Raw genomic sequence first — 24,492 nt, forward strand, 5'->3', positions numbered from 1 at the left:
TCCATTATGTGTGTCCTTACAATCTATGGACAAAGTCAGCTGACTGTACAATTTTAGTCTCAGGGTTTCCGTTGTCTATGGCAAAGCTCCCAGACTTTGCCCTGCCAAGGACCCCCTTATAGAATCAGCCTCTTTTGGGGACCCCCCTCTTGCAAAATGTCTTCATTCCATATTATAATGGCAAATCTCCAAATTAAACATGTCTTTAAAATAATTGTATTATGTGTCTTTTCCAGTTTTGATGGCTTTAAAGACTTGTAGGTGAGGATCTCGAGGCAGAGAACACATCTGGGCACATCAGGACCATTCTTAACAGTAAAGTAATATATCTTTATACAGTACAGTATGCTGGCTCATACAGATGAGTTTTAGATACCCAGGTTTTAATATGTAGTTGTAGCTCTTTTGCAGCTCACGTCAGTCTGGTCGCCTGTGGTCTTCTGCTTTTGAGAAATGTTTCTATTTCAACAGCAGTTAGCTAGCTTGTTTTCACTGGCACTGCAACTTTGGGATCTATCAGTGTCTCTTAAAAAAGCTGCTCGAGTCAGATGGTTAGAGTGGTGTGTGTTCAATTGAAAGATTGTAGGAAAAGAACCCATTTCGATATGCAGGTTTTAATAACTTCGAAAAAGATATACATGTTAATGTCACAAATTGTTTTTTAGTTTCATTTGTTCCTTTCCCCCCAGTGTTGCCCTTGAGGCATAATATGGTTGGACTTTTATTTTGTTATTTTGAAGAGTCTTTTATTTTGACGTTTGTTGGTCATGCTTAGAGACCTATGCCCCTTCTTGTTAGCTATTTTTGAGGAAGCCTGCTCAATGTTTTATTTTTATAAAAGCCTGCTGAATGGGACCACATGCATCACATGCAATCCATACTGTAGACACCACAGAGGCAATGTTGTGAGTAAATTAATAAATATTTAATATTAACACTTATAAGTTCACGTTAAAAACACAATTTACATATAAAGCATTGCATTTGTTGTGATTAAAATACATTTATTTACATTTATTTACACAGCAAAAAAAACACCATGCTGTCATCAAAAAGGTTCAAATATTGTATTTTGTGTGTTACAGTTTTTACTTTGTCTTTGTATGTAGATGAGAAGAGCCACAGTAAACAAGTTAACTACAACTCAAGTCATCATTTTGCAAGGAATAGTATAGCTGGATTGATAGCCGCAGCTCCTACGCTGTAGTGAAGTCAACATAACCCCGTCATTCCTCCAAGTTTCCATGAACCCCCCCAGCAACCCCTGGTAACCTTCCCTTGGGGTCAGGACCCCCACTTTAAAAAAGGACTGGTCTAGGTCACAAGGCTTTTTCTCAGCAGCTGACACCCTGGTTACCATGATACCACAGCGCCCTCTGCTGGTTTAACTGCCAGCTTTGCTTGAGGCAAATGGATTCATGCAAAATGTGTTTGTCTGGAAGGTTGCTTATATTTTGTAAACTTGCTAATGCTCTGGGTTACTGTCAATACTGAGCATATCTGCAATACAACAATATTGTTGTAGTAACTTGTCTAACACTGCACCTAAAAATCGAATGAATTTAAATATATCTGTCTGACGTAAAAATATATGTTTATTTGACAAAGCAAAAAAAAACATTGACAATCAACATAGAACTTTACAGAATACCTCACCTTGAAGTTATTTTTAAAAGCAATTTTGACATATAGTGTACGATGTGTACAAACTGGCAATAAGCCTGCATCAATATACTTTTGTGAAAACATGAGAAATCACAAAACCAACTGAAACAATGTCACAGTAATCCCCAACACATGTGCAGGGCTTCTTATAAAGTCCTGTTTATATGTCAATAAGTGCATCTATTGCATTTGAATGATGTTAGCAAGCCAGAGATATGTAAGTTCTGATGATTATTTGGTTTTCCCATTAAATTAGTGTTCGTTATGATCAGTAATACACTTCGCAGTACTACGCAGTAATCCACACTTAAATTCACAGCAAACTGATTCCCAAAATTACGGTCAAACTGCAAACAATCTTTGCCTAATTATGTTATCATTTGTCTTGTTGGACGGCTTTTAAGGACATCTAGTGCAGTTTATTCTATGGAGGAGGCTGTGGAGAAGCACGATCAGGAGAAACCTCAAAATAGTCCTCGCTAGTCTTGTATGTAGGACTGCTGTCGGGAAATAATTTGTCATGAGGTGAAGTGCATTCTGGGAATTCTGCATGGTCCACCTGTGGTTTCTTCAAGTCCAGTGGGAGTTTCAGAAACCTGAGAGAAAAGAGTAATGATGATAAATGTGTGTTGGAAAAGACGGGAAGAGAATAACGTGAGTGAAAAGGACAGAGACCTGAAGAGGAGTTTCTGTCCTCGCTCCTTTTTAATGATGTTCAGCTTGTAGTAGTGACGGAGCGCACGGGACATTTTCTCATATGTCATATTGTCTCTGTTCTGTAAAAGGTACGACATCATTATTACTCTGATCCTATCTCCTTTGTACTTAATTCTTTTGCTCTCAATCTGTGTACGCCTGCTCACCTTGTGGTTTCCCCAGAGACGTGCCAGTCCGTTAGGGTCAACCACCCTGAACACATGGCTGTCCCGGTCTTCCCATCGGATGTATTCCTGGTACCGGTCGTCACACAGCAGCTGATACACATAGTCCCAAAGCAGTCTGCACTCTGGCAAATAGCAAAAAGGACACATGTTGACAAAACTTTTATGTCTATCAACATTTTGTCCATAGAAGAAACAGTACTGATAATGTATTAAAGGCTCTATGAAGTATCCAGAATATAATACAATAAATCTAAATACTTTCAAATACAACAACACAATGTAAAAGCCTTGTATAATCATGTGTATGCTAAACGATGCTTGACACTAAAAAATAAATAAAACATTTTCTATTGTTTATTACCCATTGCTTAGCCTCACAGACAAACCGGAGTGACATAGAGAACAGCAGAAGTAATAATGTGGCTGAAAGAAAATATTTCCGAAAGCCAAACGTGTATTTTTCAAAGCCTGGGGCTGTAGAGTGACTGAGTGAGTGATAATTGATTATTATTGAAAAGATATAAACACAACTTGATAAGCTAATTGCTTTCCAAGTTTTTCTGCCCCCTAGTGGTCTGATTTGCATGATACAGTTTTAGGAGTGACTATTTAACATATCCATGCATCCCCTCCAGAAAAAAGCCCCACATTTGTTAGTGTATACTTTCAGAGAAAATACTGCTGTGAAACTGTTGATTGTTAATCTAACGTCACCTGGGATGCGGCCATTGGCTTTGTGCAGTGAACTCTTAGTTTTCTCTCGGCTGGACAGGTTGAGAGGCTCATTTATGATGCTCTCTGCTTGTTTAGGACACTGAACTTGGTTGTGGGCCAACGCAAAGACAGCAGTTGATCCACCTAAGACAACAAAGAGGGATGAATTCAAAGACAGAGGGACAGAAAATCAGGCATCACAAAAACCGACAAAGGTGGGGCAATAAATGTATGTTTCTGTTTGGCACACTAACTCATTTCTGTGAGTGGAGAAGGGTAGATAATCAAGGGGCGATCTCTGGGAGGGGACACGGGCTCTGGCGTGTGGGTCACACTGGTTACAACAGCCGCCGACACTGCAGTTGTGAAGGCAAGGGAAACTACAGGAGAGACATATGAGGAACAAAGAGTAAACCGAAAGCAAAAGTGATTTTACAGCAACTCGAAGATATTCCTTTTTATTGGTTATACTATAACTATAAACAAATGCAATGTATAACACATAGAGGCAACGTTACTACTTTACTTTTATAGAGTATTCAGAACCAAGTTAATGTTTTGGACTTTGGAGTTGTAAGACCGTTGGTTTTCAAGTAATCAAGGCACACCCACTGGCACACATCCTACTTTCTACTATGGCAGGAGCAATGAAGTTTTTATTCAGGCTTCAGATAAAAAGAAGCAGAGAAACAACTAGTACTCAATACTAGGGAACTGTTTAAGACACTTGATATTAATTTAGACCTTAAATGAAAAAAAAAACTCCAATATCTATTTGATGAGTGCAGCTGTGAATAATGTTTTTACATACACAACATGTAAAACATGGTGGGTTGATTGTAAACTACATATCAGCCTAGGCTATATGATGTAGTGAGACCATTCAATCAGTCAATAAGCTTTCTTCTGTTTTATTCACATTTCTGAATGCAGGACTTTCACAAGTCATAAACTGTTGTTACTTCCTTATCTCCTGGTCCTCACATGTAAGGAGAAAGTAAAGGTTATTTTTTTATTATTTTTGATTAGCTAGGGTCAGACATGCATCAGTCATGGTTAAACTTAAGAGTTAGGGAAAAAGCAGCCAATAAACGTCTTCGCAGATACAGTGAAAAAAACAAAATGAGGTAAGAACACAAATTCCTGAGAGATGTGTTTGCACATGTACATGTGGATAATCAGGATGTGCCTGCAACAAATCTAACCAGGAAAAGCTCTGTTTTATTTGCTACGCAATAAACTCAACCAACTGTGTGTGTACACAGAGCATGCACATGTGTGTCTTAAGCACTGGCATTCACTCTTGCACTATCTGCACCTCTACCATGTGCACATAGCATGTCAAATCTGAACTTGCTTTCAGTAGATCATTGTCTCGATCCTTGCTGTACTGAATGCATTATGCTTTGTTTTTGGCGCTGTAGAAATAATGATTGATTGAGTCTGGGAGAGAGTCAAATCCTCAAGATAAAACTGATTCTATCTGTTTCTGTATGTGTCTGAAGTAACGTGTCATTATTACTAACCTGGGATGTCACAGACTGTGTGAGGCTGCAGCTCTTTTACAGTTTGACTGGGTATGGGATTTCTGACCGGGCACTGGACCTGGATGTGTCCAGTTGACAGGGAGGGAGATGTGGTCAGGGGTTCAAAGACAACATTCCTCCTTTGCTGTTTTACGCACTGGAGGATTTCATATAGAACATCACCTGTACAGGAAAGGGGCCACAAATGAAAATGCGGGATCAAAAACCAGTCATGACACTGAGTTTCTGCATGCACACAAATTTCTACCTGAGCTGGGACAGCGTCGTCTGAAGTCTTCTTTGGTGAGAAGGCATAGAGCTCGACCATTCATCTCGAAACGTCCTTTTTCAGGCCTTCGCAGTGAGTATTCCTTCTGAGCCCAGTGGAGCCAGTGTGCAACATCCTCCTTATCCCACAAAGATGGGTTTATTCCTAGAAAACAGTTGTAGATCATTCAAAAACATACGTTTACTGTGGTATTTATGATCTGTAGTATTTGCATCTTTGTTGTTACTTCCAGGTAAGCAAAGTCTTTATCAAAGAGAGAAGAGACTTACGTAGCTGTCCAGGTAGATGCCACAGGTCCTCCTGGGTGGGAGGACTGACAAGAGGAAGCTGGTTTGGGGAAGAACGAAGCACACTGGGAGACATGTTGACTTGCTCTACATGCATTTTAGTTGCGGGACTGTTTGCTCTGATTTCTTGCTGCAAAACATCGACAAGCAGTCAACACACTTCATGCCAAATTGAAAAAAGAAAAACAAACAAACAGTGCAGAGATTTTAAAAACTACCAATAAGATAATAAACCTTAAAAATGATCGTGTGCGCCCTCTTTGCTTTTAATTGTCCAAGTCTATTCTAAAGAAGACTTAACTTACCTTAACCACAAGTGACGAGGAAGTATTTTCCATGGGGACGTTCTTTACTTGTTTAATCACATGAGTAACCTGGATGATTTCCTTGTAATCCGATGGCCAATAAATGAAATAAACTGCAGGTCAAACCTCTGCGAACTCCATTTAAATAAGCTACAGAACTTTAAGTATAACCTTCGAAGAAATATAAGTTCACTACTTTCACATTCGACCTTTCCGGGAAATGAAAACGAAAGAAATATAATCCTTGCAGGAGGTGTGGGCGAAACAGGCTGATTGGAGGAAGCAACCTTAAAAATAAAAGTCTCCCTGCACAAGAGCGCAGTCCAGCGGCATGTTAATGGGCGCGTTGCATAAATGATCAAACATAGCCTACGGGAAAACTGTTGTGATTTTTTTTCCACACATTCGCAATATAAACAATTCAATGCAGAAAGCATTCGGAAGCTAGTTATTCAAAGCATTGGTAAAGAAGCGCACGAAAGACAACAAATGAGCCGCGCATGCACCTTGAAGTAGTTCTCGTAGCTCCTCCCCTTTAACTCACTTTACAGGAAGACCAAACACAAACGACAAGACTACACACAGTGCGAGGTAAGAAGTTTATCCAGGAGACGTAAAGTTTTGGCTTGTAGTTCACTGAATACAGCAAGCAGGCTACTATTCAGCAGGCTGTAAACATGTAATGCAGCCTGCTTTAGGCTACAACCGATAACCTGACAGTAGACCTATAGATTATAACCCGGTAAATGATTATGAGCATTATATTTCCAATAGCCTACTTACAGGTACTCGTCGTGCACACTGTTGCCTTCTTACTGTACAAAATAATTGCAATTTCAAAACTCTTTACCGATTGCAAACTTTAGAGTGCAAAAATGCAACGTTTGTTTCTTTTTTTTTCAGATCTATAGGCCAGGTAGAGTAGTAATTCCAATTATATTTAATATCTAAATATTATATATAAATCTATATACTGTGAAATGTTATGTTTGATATTTTTAGTTGTATACCTACAAGAACTACTGGCATGTAACCACGACCAGAAACAAGAAACTCAGCACTCTGCTCACTGCTAAAAAAAACAAAAAAAAACATGTGTGCATTGTCTTCTATCACAAATCCAATGACATGTCTTTTTTCCCCTCATTCTCTGCAGTGATGTGGGCTGAAAAACTGGGGAAGCAGTTGGGCAACCCGACACGATCAGTGGCAGGTTATCTGGTCAGCAGGTTTCTCGCAGTGCGTAACCGTCTCCTGGAGGAGAATGCTGTACGGCTGAGCGGGATCAAACCTGGGGACACAGTGCTCGAGCTGGGGCACGGCCCAGGACTCGGTCTGCAATCAGCAGCCAAACTCCTCACAGAGCCCTCAGGCCGCCTTATAGGGGTGGATTACTCAGAGTATATGCATAAGGTGAAGTATAAATACTAAGAGAATGGGATAAGTTGGAAATTCAATTGTAACAAAACCAGTGACTTAACATTTTTGATATTATAATTGTATAATATTAGTCTCTCTGGAGGGTCATTGATTCAGAAAAAGTGAATAAATAATTAGGAAACAGATGGACAAAAGGTGAGAACACCTTTCTACTCAGCAGCAGCAACAGCATTATTAGGTGGTTGCATTACTTGCTTTGGAATATTATTTTCCTATTTCTCTTCTCTCACAGATGGCAAGTGATCAGATGAAGGAACTTGTGGCGAGTGGGAAAGTGACCCTTCACCACTGCGATGTAGCAGCAATGCCTCTGCCAGACAGCTCTGTGGATAAAGTCTTTCACTGTAACTGCTACTACTTCTGGCCTGACCTCAGGAAAGCAGCGGCAGAGATATGCCGGGTAATGAAACCAGGTAAGGTACAAGGTTGTTTCTTTCTGTAAGTAAGACAAACTTTATTTTTAGTGCACATTTTGTCATCCAGTAGAAAAAAAAAACTTTTTGTAAACTGACTTTTAAATTTGAACTTTTCTTCTTCTTTTCACTCTCTTAGAAAAACACTGTGTTAAAACAATTATTGGGTACACAAGTCATTCTTTTTTTTCTCTCTTGAACCACACTAGGAGGCCTAATGGTGACCACACTGAGGCTCTCCATGGTGGCTACTATGGCAGCAAAGCGAGTGATGCCAGGTGAGAACTGGCGCCCGCAGAACTACATGGCTGCTCTCAGAGACGCTGGCTTCACTGATGTCAGAATGGAAGATAGACAGCACAAACACATTACTTTTCAGGTTATCTATGCCACTGCCTTAAAATGTCATGGAAATCAAATTAGAATTTAGAAACTGTATAGCCGTTTTCACATATGCACTCTGGATAATATCTAGATATTTACAGGAGGACTTTTCCGGAGATTCTCCTGAACTATATGTGTAATCCAATGGAATGACAACATACTGACGAACAGAAAACAGAATGCAGCCGTTTAATTACGTGCACGGAGATCGTAGTGGTCGCTTGCAGACACTTTAGCCGGTCACTATATAAACGTCATTCTCTTTCCATTGGCTCAAATTGAAAATCTGCGGAGTATATTCGGCCGCGTTCAGACATCAGCTCACTCGGATATTCTGCGGATAAAGTACTAGGGGTCTGGCCAGAGAAACTCTGGGTAAAGTCCGCGCAAAAAATGCGGCTGTTTGCGTTCACACATAGCCTAAAGACCCTCCGGGTAGCCAAATCTCCGGAGTTTTTCATGAGATTTCCGTATGTGTGAAAAGGGTTTATGTGTTCTATACCGTTTCTGTGATTGTAAGGACTACATTTATATGGACTGTATGGAAATGTTGTAATTTCTGATAATAAAAACAAATACCTGATCAGAAATGTTACTCTGCTGACCTTTTGGTACCAAGTTCATCAAGTTGAGCGTTTGAAATATAACAATGTTTTGATTTCTTGTTATCAAAAACAAATGCCTGATCTTTGAAGCTCTTCACTCTTTAAATAGGGAATGCTGTCACTTCATGTTGTAAGAATGCTGACCTGATCAGATATTTCTGAAAATACTGACTGAATACTGACTTTGTCTGGCTCTTGAGTAAAAAAACCATTAAAAAAAATACAATTCTGAGATTTTGATATTAAAGTTGTAATTTTACGTGCATAAAGTCGTAATAACCAGGCAATGATTTCCAATGGCCATTTAAAAAAGGTTTCATTCAGATGGTTTATTTTGATTATCTGTTGCGTGTATGCTCTTATTGGGTTATTGTAATTGTGACAGTTAAAAAAATATATTAATATCTTGAGTATCATTTATACTGAGTTACATGAAACATGGGTTTCTTTTGAACAATTCTAATTCTGGTATATGGCTGCTGTGGGCATTGTGGAGTCCTTGACTCAGTGTTACACATTCTCATGCAGTGTCCACTTTATTCTGGAGCAAGGAGGGAGTTATTCATTGCACTTTCAAAAATTGGCGTTAAGACCTTCTCTCTGAGAAAAATGTTAGGAAGTGAAGACTTGCAAAGAGAGAGAGCTAAGGCAGTACTTTGCTTCCTAAAAAAACACAGGTCTACATCCTAGGATATAGATCTGATAGTGGATCGATCACAGTCATCACACCGGTGGGTGGCAGCAATGCACAAGTGTGCCTAGTCTGCCGGGAGGGAACAAAAAACGAGAAGAAGAAGAAGCTATCGACGCTAGGTGGCGGTAGGCGACTGTCCGACTTGATAGAAGACGCGTTTCAAACCGTAGAAGAAGAAGTTAAACTCTGGCGGTTTGATGAAGCGAGGGAAAAGTGCAAACTAATCTCAAACCATTCTTTCGGACGCTCCTGTGGACCTTTTCATTGTGGATTTTAAGATCAACAGCGGTTTTGGAGTTGAAGACGTTTGTTAAAGTAAGAGAAAAGTAAGTGATTGTGGTTCTTTATCGAACACTAATGCTTCATTTTTTACTACAATGTTGTTATTGGACACTACACATACAACTCATGGCCTACTGACATTATTAAGCTTTAATGGATATTCACTGTTATGTCAGTATAAATTACACCAGCTCACTCCTTACTTCCAGGCGTCTCATCGCTTGACAGGATGCAGAGGGCTTCCCGTTTGAAGCGTGAACTTCAGATGCTCAGCACCGAGCCCCCTCCCGGGATAACATGCTGGCACACCGAGGAACAGATAGACGACCTTCGGGCACGTAAGTATTCTTGGCTTTTCTTTTCAGCTTTCAAAGTATATCAATTATCTGCATTTTTTTTTTCTTCCCCCAGAGAGAATCTATGACATGTATGTTGTGCTCCGTGTTTGTTGAACCTACCTTCATGTTTGTTTCCCTATCACCTTTTGGTTTACAGAGATTGTGGGTGGGACAGACACTCCATATGAAGGTGGACTCTTCTCCTTGGAGATCAAGGTCCCAGAGAGGTACATTTTCTCAAAAGTTAAATAGTGAACTTTTAGTCCCCCCCCCCATCATGATAACTTTCTGCTGTCATGTATAAGTGATGTGCTCTGTTTTCCTCTCATAGGTACCCGTTTGAGCCACCCAAAATTAGATTTCTGACCCCAATCTATCATCCAAACATTGACAATTCAGGCAGAATCTGTCATGATGCTCTAAAACTCCCTCCAAAGGTTGAAACATATTCTAATTGAATTAACATTGCTCTGTTACTCCTACTGTTTGGTTTTGTTTCTCTAATGTGAAATAACTGAGAAAATAACTGTAACGTGTGTTTTGAATGTATATTAATTAATTGTATTTCTTCTATGTATGCAGGGTGCCTGGAAGCCATCCCTTAACATCTCCACTGTCCTTACCTCCATTCAGCTTCTCATGGCTGAGCCCAATCCAGATGATCCACTCATGGCTGATATTGTGAGTCAGACAGTCTTCATAATTATCATAGTTTGTGTTAGGATCACAAAACTTTTAAAAAGGAAACACAATGTGGTAGGAAATATGGATGTTTATTCTTTCTCTTTTGGACGTTGGAATGATTGTGAGGTAAATAACTAAGCCTGAAGTGTGCACCAGAGAAGAAATTAAATGCACTCTTCAGATTCTGTTTTTCATAATGTTTTATTAATGCCAGAGTAACTGGTGTAGGCGTCCATTTGACACAACCTTTCATTTTGTTAAAAAGAAATCCCCGCCTCTTGCAATCTTAAAATTGCATTAGAGAGAATGTTAATTGTGATGCTGTGATCAATCAATAACTCTACTGCACTGTTCTATAAAGAGATGCTTATATAAGGTATTTTGAATGTAGTCATCAGAATTCAAATACAACAAGCAGCTGTTCATGGAGAAAGCCCAGAAGTGGACGCAAGAACATGCAGTTCAGAAGAATATGGTAAGTGGCTGTTGGAGTGTAACAGCTGTTGTTGTTTTCCTCCTAAACCTCTATGGTTTCCATGTGTGACCTTACTGACCGGCCTTCCAAAGTAGACTCCATTGCTATTATTATTTGTAAGTTCTTTTTTTTTTTTTCTTTTTTTTTTTACATTTACAGTATTTGAAGTAGCAGTAGTATACTTTTTGTAATAGCAGAAGTATTGTGCTCGGCTCTACAGTAAATCATTTTGTTTGTCTTTGTATTAACTTTGTTTAGTGATAAAGTTTGGCCACAAGGTGGTGCTATGCCCTTCAATAGAATTGTGTCTACTAATGTGATATCAGTTTGCAACAAGGTGAGGAGGACTGTTTGAGTCTCACCAAAAATGTGTCCTTGACATTTCAAACATTTGGATGTGAGTAGCATTGATAAGCAATGTTTTTTGGCATCAAGTAACCTTCTAAAGTAGTTTGAATCTGTCTGTGTTCAGGGAGTTGTGGATGGCAACAAAGAAAATAATCCAGATCAAAAAGCTTCATTCCGCAAAAGAGAGGCACAGCAGGAGGCAGAGGAGCCAGCAAAGAGGACCTGTCTGTAGTTTGTGTTTCACTTGGTAGAACCTCAAGTGTCTCCATTCTGTACTACCTTTCCGTTACACCGTTCTAATGTAAAGAATGACATTAAAATCCTTCTTTAGCTCTCCTAGCATCCATATACTCTGCATATATTCCTATTCCTAAACCAAACATTGAGACATATTTATTGTTGTGTATGATTGTGTGATGATATTAAAGTTTCTTCTGTGTCACATACAATGTCTTACTTTGTTTTTGTTGCAATGTTGTGTCACACTAGCAGTATAAGAAAAGTGATGTACTGTATCCATTAGGAAGATAATCATTTTATTCAAATATATGCTTACCAGTTGTATACAAAGTATTTACATCCTAAATAGCAAGTTGTTGTTTTTTACAAACTAAAGATTTATTTCTTAATATATAAAATTATATATTTGCTGTGTATCATATAAAAAAAAGGACACCATCATAGGGCTTTAGTGGGTCAATACCATGCTAGTTCAGAGGTAGTTACATTGTATGTACATATTGCTAGCCTACTTTAATGTCTGTAGAAAGATAGCTACACCAAATTCAGTCTGTATCTGCTTCTTTGAGACAAAACAACCTGACAAACCATATGAAACTATGTGCAATATGTTTTGTTTTGCATTTCCGCTACAACAAAATAAAACACATTTAATACCAGCTTTAACTCAGTTGGAAGAATATGACATTTCTGTGAATGGAGAATGTTAGCTTACTCTGGCCAGATGTCCTGGTGTGTGATTATCTTCTTTGAAACAGACATTTGCAATAGGATAGCACTCATATTTAAAAAATAGATAACTCCACTTAAAATATAACCAAACATTTTGTAACCACTAAGCTGCAAGTCTCATGATCACATTCCAGTATAAACAATTACATTTAATATTATGTGTTCTACCTAAATACCCCCTTGCTACACAATTGATTTGTCCGATGCGTAGATTTCCAGGTGGTAAACAACCTTTATTTAAGCTTTCTTATTGTCATGCAAGTCTCTGACTGAGGCAGTCCATTTAGTAGTTTCTAAAATGTTCCTTGATTTTTATGTCATGTTGGTCAGTGGTGTTTCCTTTTACTGTCTCTATCATGAAGGGAACTTTTTGTTACTCTCCGTTTTCATAGGCACTTTGTAGAGTCTAGTCTCTAGAGTACTCCGAAGTCTCTGTATCGTCTCATTCTGAGGTGCTTGAGGATTGATGACCCAGAGCTGGTCTTGCTGCTGCTGAACAATGATGAGTCCTTGAGTGTCCACAGTGTCCCAGCAATTCAGACAGCTAGCTTAAAGGTTCATGGATGTGAGTTGAGTGAGGGAATCATGGAAGAGTGATAGAGCAGGCAAGTGTTATGATTCACCTCTTGATCCAAACTCTTCTGACAATCATTGTTGCTTAAACTCCCTCGTTCTGCCACCCTGTCTCTATCTCTGGCAGTTGGAGTAGGTATCTGGCAAGGGATAAGGGGAACAGAAGACGTAGAGGAGCAATGGGAAAACCTTATTGGATCCACTTGGGATTGCAAAGGGGTCCCCCCACTGTATAGGATGTCAGCATCAGCAAGTGACACCTGTGTTGACGAATCAGAGCAGGAGCTCTTCTCTGTCTCCACAGAAACAAGTGAGTCCAGGGTTGGATCCCGGCGTAGCTGTGGACGTGCTTTAGGGTGAGGCCAGAAGAAAAACTGGGAGTGGTCCCTTGTGAAAAGGAGGAATAGTAGGGGGTTGAGGCAAGCAGGCAGGGGCTGAAGAAGCAGGAGAACTGATTTTAGCACCTCCTCCCCCAGAGAAAGGAGACCCAGGAGGGAGCAGAGGGAGAGGAAAGCTACCGGTACATAGAGCAGTCCATTGGTGAATATTAGCCATGCAATATGTTTGATCATAGCACAGTCCCACAGACCCTCACACTCTCCCCTAAGTAACTCCCAGTAAAGGCGGATGTAGGAACCTGTGACTATGAGCAAGCACAAAGTGTTCATCATAATGAGCGCCAATGGAAAGCCCAAAGAGGATGGGAGTTGAGAAGGTGAGGGTGGCAGGGGTGATGGGAGACAAAAAGGTGAGGACCCATACTCCCCAACGCCTACAAGTGGTAGAGAAGCAAGGCTGAGGGAGAGAGCGAGGCAGAAAAGTGCACATGTGCGTACACTCCCAAGGGATGGAGACTTCCCGTAGGCACGAGCACATGTCACACTCACGCCACACTGCACAGCTGCCAGAGTCAACAGCAGCACACTTGCCTCAGATGCAAACACCCAAACCCAACCTGTAGCCTGACAACCAGGACCCCCCTCCCAACGAGCACCGTGGTGACCAAACTCCCCCAGGGTTAGCGAGTCTACAAGAGCTAGGGTGCATGTACAAACACCCGTCAACAGGTTGGAAGCACCCATGCACGCCACGGTGAAGCGGAGCGGTGACAAGTATCCGGGTGAGCCAAAGAGGGACAGTAGCAGGAGGGAATTCCCCAGAAGAGACACCAAGGAGATGGACCACAAGCCCACTCGAACCAGCCAGCTGCCCAACAGTGAGTCGCAGGGACGGAAAGGACCTGAAAAAATAGAAATCATCAACTATGGATAAGAAGAAATTTAGGTTTGAAATGATGGCTCCTCCTCTACAATACTCTTAATAAGTACTAAACCATAATCACTTAAGATGTAACTTTGACTACCTGGTGATGGCGTGCATTGAACACTGGCTTGCAGTTTGGATTCCTCTATTTCGAGTTGGAACTCCTCCAGGTCAGGGTCATCTGGAATAAACCATTGTCAGGGTAAAACATTTGAGGTTCATTACCTGTGGGCAAATGTGTTTTACCAGTCCTGTCTAATTTGAGAAGGATTCTAACTAAAGCTTACTTTGAATGGATACATTGTATACAGTATTTGCACAGAACAGTATATGGGCCATTCTACTGAATTGGTTCAAAGTCAGGTTGGAAATATTTTGCATTTTTTTTTAGTTTTATTCCCTAATTTTTTTCCCTATATATATATATATTGTACCATATCTGAAGTACACATATCTAGCAAAATAACCGTCAAATTTGATATTGTATTTTTAGTTTGTTTTGGAATGTATTTCCTCTCCCCAAATTTGTCACTACGGAAACATATTAAACTATGATAAAAACAATATTATGTTAACCTGTTAGTATTATGTTTACTTCCCTTATGCAAAGATTATTTTTTACAAATTTTTATTGAAGGTTTTCACAATAAAATCAACAAATTTCAAATTTCTATTTTTAAAATTCTTGAAAACCTATGTGCAATCTTCCAGTGTTTCGGTAGTGACCAGTATTTTCTTTGTAGTGTTTTATCATATTACCTCAACCTTATTGCTTAATTTAAACTCATAACATGCCTGATGTTGGGAATATTACAAGCACGTATGTTTAGTGGTCAATAAAATAATTTATTTTTGAAGAAAAATGTTCATCCATGACCATATAGTACAAATATTACTTATCAATTTCTTATTTGCTGTAAATAGATGATTGAAATGATGATACTTATAGAAACTCACTGATTCTAAGACTTTGGAACACATTTATTTCAAAATGATGAGATTTAACTACTTACCATTCCATTTTGTCACTGCCGAAATGATAATGTCACTACCGAACTTGACCATATGATTCTCTAGTGACTGTTTCAGTAGTGACAATTCTAGCTAATTTTGAGCATAATTAAAGAATGTTAGCAAGCAAATGGAAAGCAAACACCTCTTTGAAGAGGTGTACACCCATAGAAACATAATAATTTGCATAAAACCCCAAAACGTTTACATAATTGAAGAGAATGTGTGTTCGGTAGTGAACATTTTTGAAGTTACACACTGATTTTCAGACTTTGGGAACACATTTATTTAAAAATTATGGGATTTAGCTGCTTATCATTCAGCCAGGGGGGGACAGGGATGCAACGTCACTTCCTGGTCAAAAATTCAGGGGTGTGGCTTAAATCTATGCTCAGCCAAGCCACTAGAGCTCTTGTGTTTCGGTAGTGACATGAAAACAAGGGACATGATTTTTTTGAGCATAGTTTTTTAATTTAAAAATGAAACCCACAATAAATCTAAGTCTTTCAACCTTTGTTTAAACTTAATCATAAAGATCTTTTAAATTACACAGTTGAAACAAATCAAAAAAATGTTTTAAGTGGTATTTACATAAATTGAAATTTAGGGGTCAGGATTGGGGACAGCTACTTCTTAAAGAGCCCATATTATGCCCTTTTTGGGGTTCCTATATTTAATCTATGTACCTACTTTTGTATGTTCACAATAGCTAAAGTCCGAAAAAAGTGTCTGTTTTCATGTACTGCTCCTCCTTGCTCCCTCTCCTCTCCGAGTCCATCAGCTACGCTCTGCTGAGCCCCCACTGTTAGACCCCACGTGGGCCAAGTCTGCTCTGATTGGTCTGCCGATCCGCTCTGTCGTTATTGGTCAGTTGCTCAGCACAGTTCTCGGAAATGTCGAGGGGGGCTAGAACCGAGCGTTACATGCGACTAATGCTACAGCTAACAGGAGGAGGTAGGAGAAGCCGCTTTTCTGCGGACTTTGAATTTTTGCAAGTACATGTACAGGACACTTGGAAAACACACTAAAGAGCATATAAACCCAGAAAAAGCATAATATGGGACCTTTAATAGAAAGTACCCTATAAATGATATTTTTATTTATTTATTTAGCTTATGACTATCTCATTTAATGCCCTGGGTTTAAATAGATCATAATATAATCTCAGTAAATATCCATATCTGAACACTTAATTGTGTTGTTAAACACTTTTTTTTTGTAATGGGACTGCACTTTGAACTAATTTGGTTGAATGCCCCATATAAGGAGAAGGTGAGGTGTTTGACATTATTTTGTTATGACATAAATTAAATTTCATCGACATGACTGTTTTCTCACAATGGGGAATAAATTATATGTCATGGTATAATCATCTGTTGTTTTTATTACCTTGTGGTACATGGGGCATTTTTTAGCTTACCGGTAATTTTGGTTTATTGGTGTTTATATTTCATCATGTCCAGATGAATGCCGTTTCAGAGACTCTTGTCATTTTTCAAGAGGGCTTGCGTCACTAATTCGGCAGTACATATGCTTGCATAAAGTAATCATACGTTTTCTTACAGTGTGTGTCAGCATGGATAGGGTACATGGCCACAGTCTTCTTGTGCAAGTCTTCATCAGTGTTGCTTTGCTCCGTGTCCCACTGGCTAGTGGGCTTGTAGTTATCACAGGCACCATACACACAGCACTGGTAGGCATAGGGCATTTCTATTACCCTATATCAAACAGAAATATTATTAGTTAGAGCATAACCAATAGATGCCCAAATGATAGTGAAACAAACAAAAAAAAATCATAAAAACTAAAGACTTGCTTATAACACTTGAGTACATCCAAAATTCATTTAAAAGTGTTGTTCTTCTTCAGAAACAACTATCAGATTTCTAAGTCTAGATGTGGATGGTTGTAAAATACAAACTTAAATGTACAGTACAATGCTTTTTCGATTATTTTCTGCAGTGAGTTCTTTTTTGGATGATGTTCTATTGTAATGCCAACATAGCCACTTGATCATTGGCCAGCTCTTATGAATTCACACTCCAGTACTGTACTGTGTACTTCAACACCTCTCCAGACATTCAGGGATCTTTGTAACAAGAATGAACCTGCTGCTGATAAATGCTTTTTATTGTTGAAGTTCCCAGATGGCTTGCAGGGATACACTGTAATTCGAGTATTGTCATTGTTGGCTGCTTTCATTAAATTAAAGATATATATTAGGAGAAAATTGCGAGTGGAAGGGTAATTGAAGGGATGGGAAGTGAAGCATTGTTCCTTAGAGCCAGAGGATACACACCTGGGTAAGTCGGCAATCTTGAATCAGTTTTTTTGTGTGTGTGTGTGTATGAAAAACCCAAATAAAAATGTCAGACTGGGTACAACATGAAGTAATAATGAATAAAAGAATGTGTGTGTGTGCGCATGTGTGTCTTACCTCATATGGGGGAAGTAATCAGGACTGAAGGCCTCAAACAGTTCTGTGTTTCCCCTCAGCTTGAGATGAGTGAGACCCCCCAAACCCACTACAGGCAAAGAGCTGAGACGGTTCTCAGTAAGGTCCCTAAGATAAATGCAGAAAGAAATTTAGAAATAAACGAAGGGGTTGGGGGTCAGACCAGGCCAAGTCAGTGTTTTAAAAAAAAAAAAGTGTTTTCATTTCAGATCTTGCCGAGGGTCATCTTTCAGGAACAAAAAGACCTTGTCTCTTAGATATTTTAAAACTGTTCAGACAAGGCTCTTTATCAAACGTTCACCAGATAACACTTTTCTTCAGATGTAGCATATCTGCTTGTTTAGACAGACATACTTTAATCAGTCTACACACAATGAAGCAGTTTATATTGGCATGAACCGAAATTAGTCTCCTTGCCACACAGAGGAGTTTTCATAACAACGAATGCAATTCAGTGTTCTCTGTAGACTCAGCCAAAGGCAACAGGTTTTCTGTGGCACACACAGTCAATTTAAACTTGTTTGTATAGGGCGGAGGCTCTGACATACAGCTAAACTTTAATTAAAGATGCTCAAATTCAGCATGCCTTCTTGGGAAGAAAGGTGACACAGCAGAAGGGTGAGATGGAGGGGGAAAGAGTTGAAGAGATGGTTATGTTTATGTGTTTACTCACAGTTTTGTCAAAGAGTGAAGGGCAGCGAAAGCATCCATGTGGATCCACTGTATCATATTCCAGCTTAGATCCCTGGAAGAAAGCAGAACCAAAGTGGACTAAGCTTGACTGGAAGGAATTACATTTCCACATTGAATCTTTTTTTTTTCTCAGTCACCACTAGATGTCAGTGATTGGTCATGCGTCTACATGACTTCATCCTGACCCATGTGTCCAAACCCTTTGATGGTCTCCGTAAGATACAATTTCAGTGATTTTTCCCTCCAAAGATTGATTCATTTTGATACTTTGAAAGCTGCCAAGAGGAAAAACATTTGAACCACAACACCCTCCACCCCCAACACAAATCTTCACCTGTTAATCAAATGCCAACACTATATCACACACATTGACACCTCTTTCTGGAGTAATGGCCCCAAGATTGAGCACCGCTTATCTAGAAAATGAGTTACCGTGAAAAATGTGACATGTGATACAAAGTGACAACTGGTGACTTACAGTGCTCTTAGAGAGGTGAGTTGCTGGAACGTGCTCGACTCTATCCTTCTGATTTGGTTATGCTGTAGCCCTCTGGTGAGAAACATAGACATACAATACTGCAATGGAATTTGTGTGGTGGAATACATAGAAAAATACAATAGTTTTGATACATGTTTGTGTGCCAGTGTGTTTGGGGTTGAACTAACATCTCTTGCAGAGCAGAGCAGTGGTAAAAGCTGGGCAAATCCTCTATCTCGTTGTAAGACAGCTCCCTAAAACAACATAAAAAGCACACACAGAAAGCAGAGATGAACACAGTGACCAGCTGTGAATTTGTTCATGGGAAATTATGAGGGTGACAGTATTATTTGGGTGAAGTCAGCTCTGTATGCAAGGCGATATAGCAGGACAATTTGGAGGGGGGATGATTGGATTTCATAGCTCCGTGATTGTACAAATGATTGCTTGGGGGCACAGCTCTCCATAGTAGGGTATCATTTTTTTTTGTACCTCTTACTCCCCCCTCCCTGTGTGTGTATATGTGTACTCACAGCACTCTTAGACGAGGCAGCTGCTCACATAGATCCAGAGGGAGAGCTGAGAGACCCGCTCGAGTCAGCGTCCTATAGAGAAAAAGAGAATCCTCTGATCATTGTTGAAGTGCAAGCAAGCGAAAGGATCCCCCAGTCCTGTGAGTCTAACTTGGTTGGACAGAGAGCTGTGTAGGTTCGCCAAACCTGTCAGCGGCTGGCATAACTAGCTTACCCCTTTCTTTCTTTTTTTCTGAGTCTCCTGTTCTCTCTCTTTCTCTCCTGGAATCCCAAAACACATACTCTCATCTTGTCTATAGTCTTTTTTTACGAGGGTCTACCTCACGCTTCTCCCTATGTTTCTCCATTCTTCTTCTGTCATAAACTCTGATTCCACTCTTCTTCATTCATCTACTTTGACTCCCAGGATCGTACTTTTTATTATATTTCTGTCGTTTCAAATTCGGTGTTGTGTGACAGTTAAAGGTGACACACTCACAAAATTTCCAGACTGGTGGTTCCTTTCAGATCTGGAAACTCTTGAATCTGGGTTGCTCCATTAAGGGAACTGTGGCCGAACAGAGAAAAGTGTCAGAAAATTCTCCTCCTTTACTTTCCCGCTCTCCCCATTTTTCCTCACACTCTGTCACACACACACACACACACACACACATACACAGACGCAGACACACATTTGTGTGCACACAGACTTTTTCTAACAGCTCATTTCAGCCATCAAACTTTTCCTCCAACATCAACACAAGCTGTTTTGGCTGTCTCACTAGACATCATAAGTCACACCATTCAACATGTTCTTACAACACACTTTCTCTTACCACATCAGCACGCAGCACAGCAATACTCTAACACAACATAATTCAGTAGGCCATTACACATGTCCACTCAACTCTCCCTGCGAGGGGCAGAGGGTGATTTAAACAGTGTTTGGGCTAACTCACTGGAATGGTTTCCACTGACCACATACTTACAGTGTGTGCAGCTTAGGTAAGAACTGGAAAGCGGATTTTCCCACAAACTGGATGGGGTTCTCATAGAAATGACTGCAAGAAATGAAAGGCAAATTGATTTTGACATATTTTGATGAATTTGTTTTGGGGAATGAGCTGTGTTATACATGATGTTGACATGAAACAGCCAGTATGTGTTTATCTAATACATTGTAGCATTAAGCTCACATGGTTTGAAGCTGTGGGTTTCCCACGAAGGCTCTCTCAGGGATGGCTTTGATATTGTTGTTATGAAAACCCCTGCAAAAAAATACTGTTAGTCAAAACGTCTATCAATATGGTTCTGATTTTTTTCTTTGCGAGTGTGTGTATTTAGAGGACAGACAGAGTGTGTTTATGTGCAGGAGTCAAGTCATATGTCCTCATGTTGCACCTGCCATTGCACAGCTGAAAAACATTTTTGGATAAATGAGATGTAAACATGCGCACACAGGCTGTATTAGTGACACATATACACGCTGCAGAACATCTGCTGAGGCTGAGGGAAAACATTTTTTTGTGTATGCGTGCATGCACGTCTGTGTGTATGTGCAGGCAAGCGGGTGCGTGGGAGGCAGCACCTGCTTAGGGCGAGAGAGATTGTATCCGAGTGCCACATTAAAATCACTTAACAGGATTACTTGGGATAACAGAACCATGATAGTCATGTCGGGCAGGTGTGTTTTTGTGTGTCTGTGTGTGTGCCTGTGTGTGTGTCTGTTAGAGGTGGGCGATATGACGATATGAAGATTCAAGGTATTTTTTCATGTGCTTTTTGCTATAAAGCAGTATAACGTCATTAAAAAAAGATCACGCATTAGAACAATTGTGTTGTTTCAGGACCAAAACATTGCCAATTGTAATTTTGCAAGTTAAAGTCATTCCAATAAATGGTTCAATAATTGATATTTATTTGTGTGATTTTGACCACACATACAGTAACACTTCAGGCCACCCCTGCAGAAGTCAGTGCCCCAGTTGGGCCACCCCAGTCAAACAATTCTGGACACGCACCTGCTGGTGTTTCCACTAATGTGTGTGTGTGTGTGTGTGTGTGTGTGTGTGAGATAGAGAGAGAGAGACGGATAGAGTGTGTAGACTCACAGTTCTTGAAGCTTACTCAGTGTCCTAATGGCCACAGGGAACTCCTTCAGATCATTGTAGTTCAAATCCCTGAGAGAAACACAGTAAGATACAGTTTCAAACTCCAGGTCCAGGGCATCTTGGAGGTTTTATCTCCCAGGTTTTTATATCTTAATCAACCATATGCTGATACTTTGTGTTTCTCCGTGTGAGAAAGTGTTTCTGGATGCATATGTAAAAGAAGCAATTTCCTCTCCACTCAAAGAGCCTGACAGCTGTTGAGTGCGAAGTTTGGATCTGACCCTTGCCCTTTGCTGCACTGAAACTATTCTTTATGTCTGTCTCTGATTAGTTTCCCAGGAAACGCTGTATCAAAACAAGTGTTGCTGTAGATGAGAAAGCTCATATTCCGCTCTCAGGAAAAGAGATTTCATTGAATCTCTTGTCTGTATATCAGTACTGCAGATGTGCTTGTTTGCATACTGTGGTAAAAGTCTTGTATGTTGCTTGCCATGTTAAGACCTCTCTCTGCACTGCATGTGTGCATGTTTGTGTGCTGCTTTTGAAGATCCTAAGTTATTTGTCTCCCAGGACAGAAGATATCTGATAGTACTACGTCAAACAGATTTATTTGACTCTTTTCAAGTTCAGGACAACACAAATGCTTTTGTGAAGTACTTTGAGATATTTCCCATGAATCAGTGGATATTGTGAAATATCTCTCCGTCTTTTATGCGTGCTGAGTTTTCTGACCATATCCTGGCCGGCTTTTCTTAGTAATGATTTTATAATACGCACTAGGGGTTGGGGAGGGTGGCGGTGATGCAGATGGTGGCGATACAGATGGTCTCTCGTATTTCTCATGTGCGAGGCCGTTGTGGGGGATTAACCCCTCATACCAGCTCATTCCCCACGTCAGTGACACCTGTCATCTTATCCCGCTGAATTGTTTGTGTCCTGTAGCCGCTGACGACCTGAACACTTTAACACACACTATTCTGGTCCAGTGAGCTCCATCGCTCTTTTTCTCTTTCTCTAGTTTCAATTCATCCCCTTAACCATGGCTCTGACTTACATCCTCTTCCCTCACAATTCCTTGCATGGATGATAGCTTTAAAGTTTCCTGCTAAGCTTGCCATATGCCTGTGTGTGCAAAATGCACAGACAGAAGTACTCGTTTATTTGCACACTCATGCATGTGCCCACACACATGCTCATAAAAAGGAACGCATAATATTTTACACTTCAACAGGTTGTTAAGCAGCGTGCCAGAAACTGTGTTTTCATCAGACCACCATGAAATTTTGCAGGAGGAACAGTTGCACTGTCTTTGTTTCTCTTGCTTTCTTGCTCCATCCCTTTCTAAAGACTTGGGAAGTTTCTTGAGGTTTCCACATTTAGTTTGTGGTAAGGACCTAGTCATGGAAGCTACGGCGCATATATGCCCCAACATCTCTCCTGTAGCCTTTCCGAGCCATATTTGCCCTCAGTACGGCTTGGCAGTCACTTCTACAAAACACAAGAATCGTTTGATGTTGCTTCAAGGTAATCAAAGAGGAATTTATTGGTTGTCGTCTTGAGAAACGTCCAAGCACCTGCTAAAATTACCGGGATATTAATCATTATGACTGAACAATTTAGCACCACACTTTATTATTCTTTGGCACACTTGGTTTATATGATCTTTAAAAACATTGATTTCAAGTGTTCCGAGTACCACCAAAGACTTCAACACACGATTTGCAAACAATATCATAATGACTGAATGTTTAATGCTAATACTTCTCATTACAAAGCTTATATCAATATTTGGGGAAATAATGAAGGAACTCATTTGCAGCTTTAGGGTGTGTGTATATGAGGCTGTGTGTGTGTGTAATATAGGGAACATGTACAGTATTAACCACTGTCATGTTGGGGTGTGTGTGTGTGTGTGTGTGTGTGTGTGTGTGTGTGTGTGTGTGTGTGTGTGTGTGTGTGTGTGTGTGTGTTACTTACAGTGTCTCCAGACTGTGTAAACCTTCAAAACATCTTTCACCCATGCTCTTGATCTGGTTGTTATGGAGATGCCTGTAAAGAGGTTTAAAAAATGTTTTAAAAAAAAATCCAAAGTAACTCTTTCCAAAACATTTCGTCACTGCAATCACTGTTCTCACAGAAACAATCATATCTGTTGAAAATTATGAAAACCAGACTCGAGAGTTTTAAGTAAACATATCAGTATTTCACTCACAGTACAACAAGGGCAGAGAGGTTGGTAAACGCATAATCGGGGATGTGTGTGATTTGGTTGAGGGCCAGCGTCATGGCCTGAAGGGAGGGCAGAGAGTCCAGGGCTGTCACTGGAATCTCAGTCAGGGAGTTATCGTCCAACCACAGGTGTCTTAGAGCGCAAACCCCTCGAAAGGCCCCAGCCGGAACCTCAGACAACAGGTTAGCATCAAGACGCCTGCAGGGTTAGAGGGATTGAGTTTAGCAAGGTAATCATCAAGTCTAGGCACAGTAGTTTTTCGCATGTGTATTATGCTTGGGCGTGCTTACAGGTTAGCGTTGTTGCATTGAAACACTTTGGCTTACAGGAAGGTTATTATGAGAATTATGAATCCTTAATTCTCCCTCTTTCATCTTTGCTGCAGCGTCTTAGAAGTGGCTCGTTATGATTTATTCCCATGCTAAATAAGCCATGTCTAGCGTTACCAGCACAGACATGTATGAAATGTAAGATGAGAAAAACAGACACAAGCGTGTAGGATTGGTTGTGGCAGGCCTTTTTAATTCTAACATGCTTTATTAATGTCTTATAAAGTCCACCTCCTTGAAGTCTTGAAAACAGGGACGCCTGAGAGAAGGACATTAAGATGCATATTCAAATCTTCCCAACTCTTTCTTTTGGATTCTCACTGCGACCATCATTCCCTGACATTTTCAGGAACTGATAGCGGCACACATGCTCTCATTAATACATTTTCATCCCTGCAACCACACCAAACTTAATAAACCCCTCTTTACTCCAAACCCCCTCAAACCTCAGGCTCGGAGGATTGGACTGTGACACATAAGCACACCCATGTAAATGGTTCTGTCCACAGTGATGAATGATCCCTTCGGGGCA

At 40.1% G+C, this 24,492-nt stretch overlaps 4 protein-coding genes across 7 annotated transcripts in view; 2 read left to right on the forward strand and 2 right to left on the reverse strand.

Annotated features, from left to right (window-relative positions):
- Positions 1-1,577: 1,577 nt before the first annotated feature.
- On the reverse strand, positions 1,578-5,810 carry etv7 (ETS variant transcription factor 7). Of its 2 annotated transcripts, none has more exons than XM_020635075.3 (9): positions 5,671-5,810; positions 5,348-5,405; positions 5,058-5,222; positions 4,790-4,972; positions 3,518-3,643; positions 3,264-3,407; positions 2,529-2,671; positions 2,341-2,441; positions 1,578-2,261 (listed from the first exon to the last, which is right to left on the reverse strand). In XM_020635075.3, the coding sequence occupies exons 1-9, from the start codon at positions 5,701-5,703 to the stop codon at positions 2,090-2,092; spliced, it is 1,125 nt and encodes a 374-aa protein (XP_020490731.1). In that variant the 5' UTR covers positions 5,704-5,810; the 3' UTR covers positions 1,578-2,089. The 2 variants fall into 2 exon arrangements, with proteins under 2 accessions (XP_020490731.1, XP_020490730.1); XM_020635074.3 differs by having other exon boundaries at positions 5,348-5,495.
- A 300-nt stretch (positions 5,811-6,110) lies between these two features.
- On the forward strand, positions 6,111-8,744 carry zgc:194242 (uncharacterized protein LOC100005854 homolog). Of its 2 annotated transcripts, none has more exons than XM_020635090.3 (4): positions 6,111-6,261; positions 6,827-7,083; positions 7,343-7,523; positions 7,733-8,744. In XM_020635090.3, exons 2-4 carry the CDS (start codon positions 6,829-6,831, stop codon positions 7,951-7,953), a joined length of 657 nt encoding a protein of 218 aa, XP_020490746.1. In that variant the 5' UTR covers positions 6,111-6,261; positions 6,827-6,828; the 3' UTR covers positions 7,954-8,744. The 2 variants fall into 2 exon arrangements, with proteins under 2 accessions (XP_020490746.1, XP_029133412.1); XM_029277579.2 differs by lacking the exon at positions 6,111-6,261 and adding an exon at positions 6,274-6,412.
- A 615-nt stretch (positions 8,745-9,359) lies between these two features.
- On the forward strand, positions 9,360-11,782 carry ube2t (ubiquitin-conjugating enzyme E2T (putative)). Of its 2 annotated transcripts, none has more exons than XM_020635095.3 (7): positions 9,360-9,532; positions 9,698-9,826; positions 9,984-10,053; positions 10,158-10,263; positions 10,409-10,507; positions 10,902-10,985; positions 11,458-11,782. In XM_020635095.3, exons 2-7 carry the CDS (start codon positions 9,718-9,720, stop codon positions 11,563-11,565), a joined length of 576 nt encoding a protein of 191 aa, XP_020490751.1. In that variant the 5' UTR covers positions 9,360-9,532; positions 9,698-9,717; the 3' UTR covers positions 11,566-11,782. The 2 variants fall into 2 exon arrangements, with proteins under 2 accessions (XP_020490751.1, XP_020490752.1); XM_020635096.3 differs by having other exon boundaries at positions 9,361-9,521.
- A 66-nt stretch (positions 11,783-11,848) lies between these two features.
- LOC109984923 (leucine-rich repeat-containing G-protein coupled receptor 6) overlaps positions 11,849-24,492 on the reverse strand; it is a 37,753-nt gene continuing 25,109 nt past the window's right edge. Inside the window, exons 5-18 of the mRNA XM_020635099.3 lie at positions 23,614-23,829; positions 23,379-23,450; positions 21,402-21,470; positions 20,487-20,558; positions 20,280-20,351; positions 19,790-19,858; positions 19,312-19,383; positions 18,967-19,032; positions 18,779-18,850; positions 18,281-18,352; positions 17,590-17,715; positions 16,716-16,870; positions 14,242-14,322; positions 11,849-14,118 (exon numbers count right to left, since the gene is read on the reverse strand). Coding sequence (XP_020490755.2) covers positions 12,863-14,118; positions 14,242-14,322; positions 16,716-16,870; positions 17,590-17,715; positions 18,281-18,352; positions 18,779-18,850; positions 18,967-19,032; positions 19,312-19,383; positions 19,790-19,858; positions 20,280-20,351; positions 20,487-20,558; positions 21,402-21,470; positions 23,379-23,450; positions 23,614-23,829 — 2,470 coding nt within the window. The 3' untranslated portion in view covers positions 11,849-12,862. The remainder of the gene's footprint in view (positions 14,119-14,241; positions 14,323-16,715; positions 16,871-17,589; positions 17,716-18,280; positions 18,353-18,778; positions 18,851-18,966; positions 19,033-19,311; positions 19,384-19,789; positions 19,859-20,279; positions 20,352-20,486; positions 20,559-21,401; positions 21,471-23,378; positions 23,451-23,613; positions 23,830-24,492) is intronic.

Source organism: Labrus bergylta, chromosome 12, assembly GCF_963930695.1.
Source record: "Labrus bergylta chromosome 12, fLabBer1.1, whole genome shotgun sequence".
Taxonomy (NCBI): domain Eukaryota; kingdom Metazoa; phylum Chordata; class Actinopteri; order Labriformes; family Labridae; genus Labrus; species Labrus bergylta.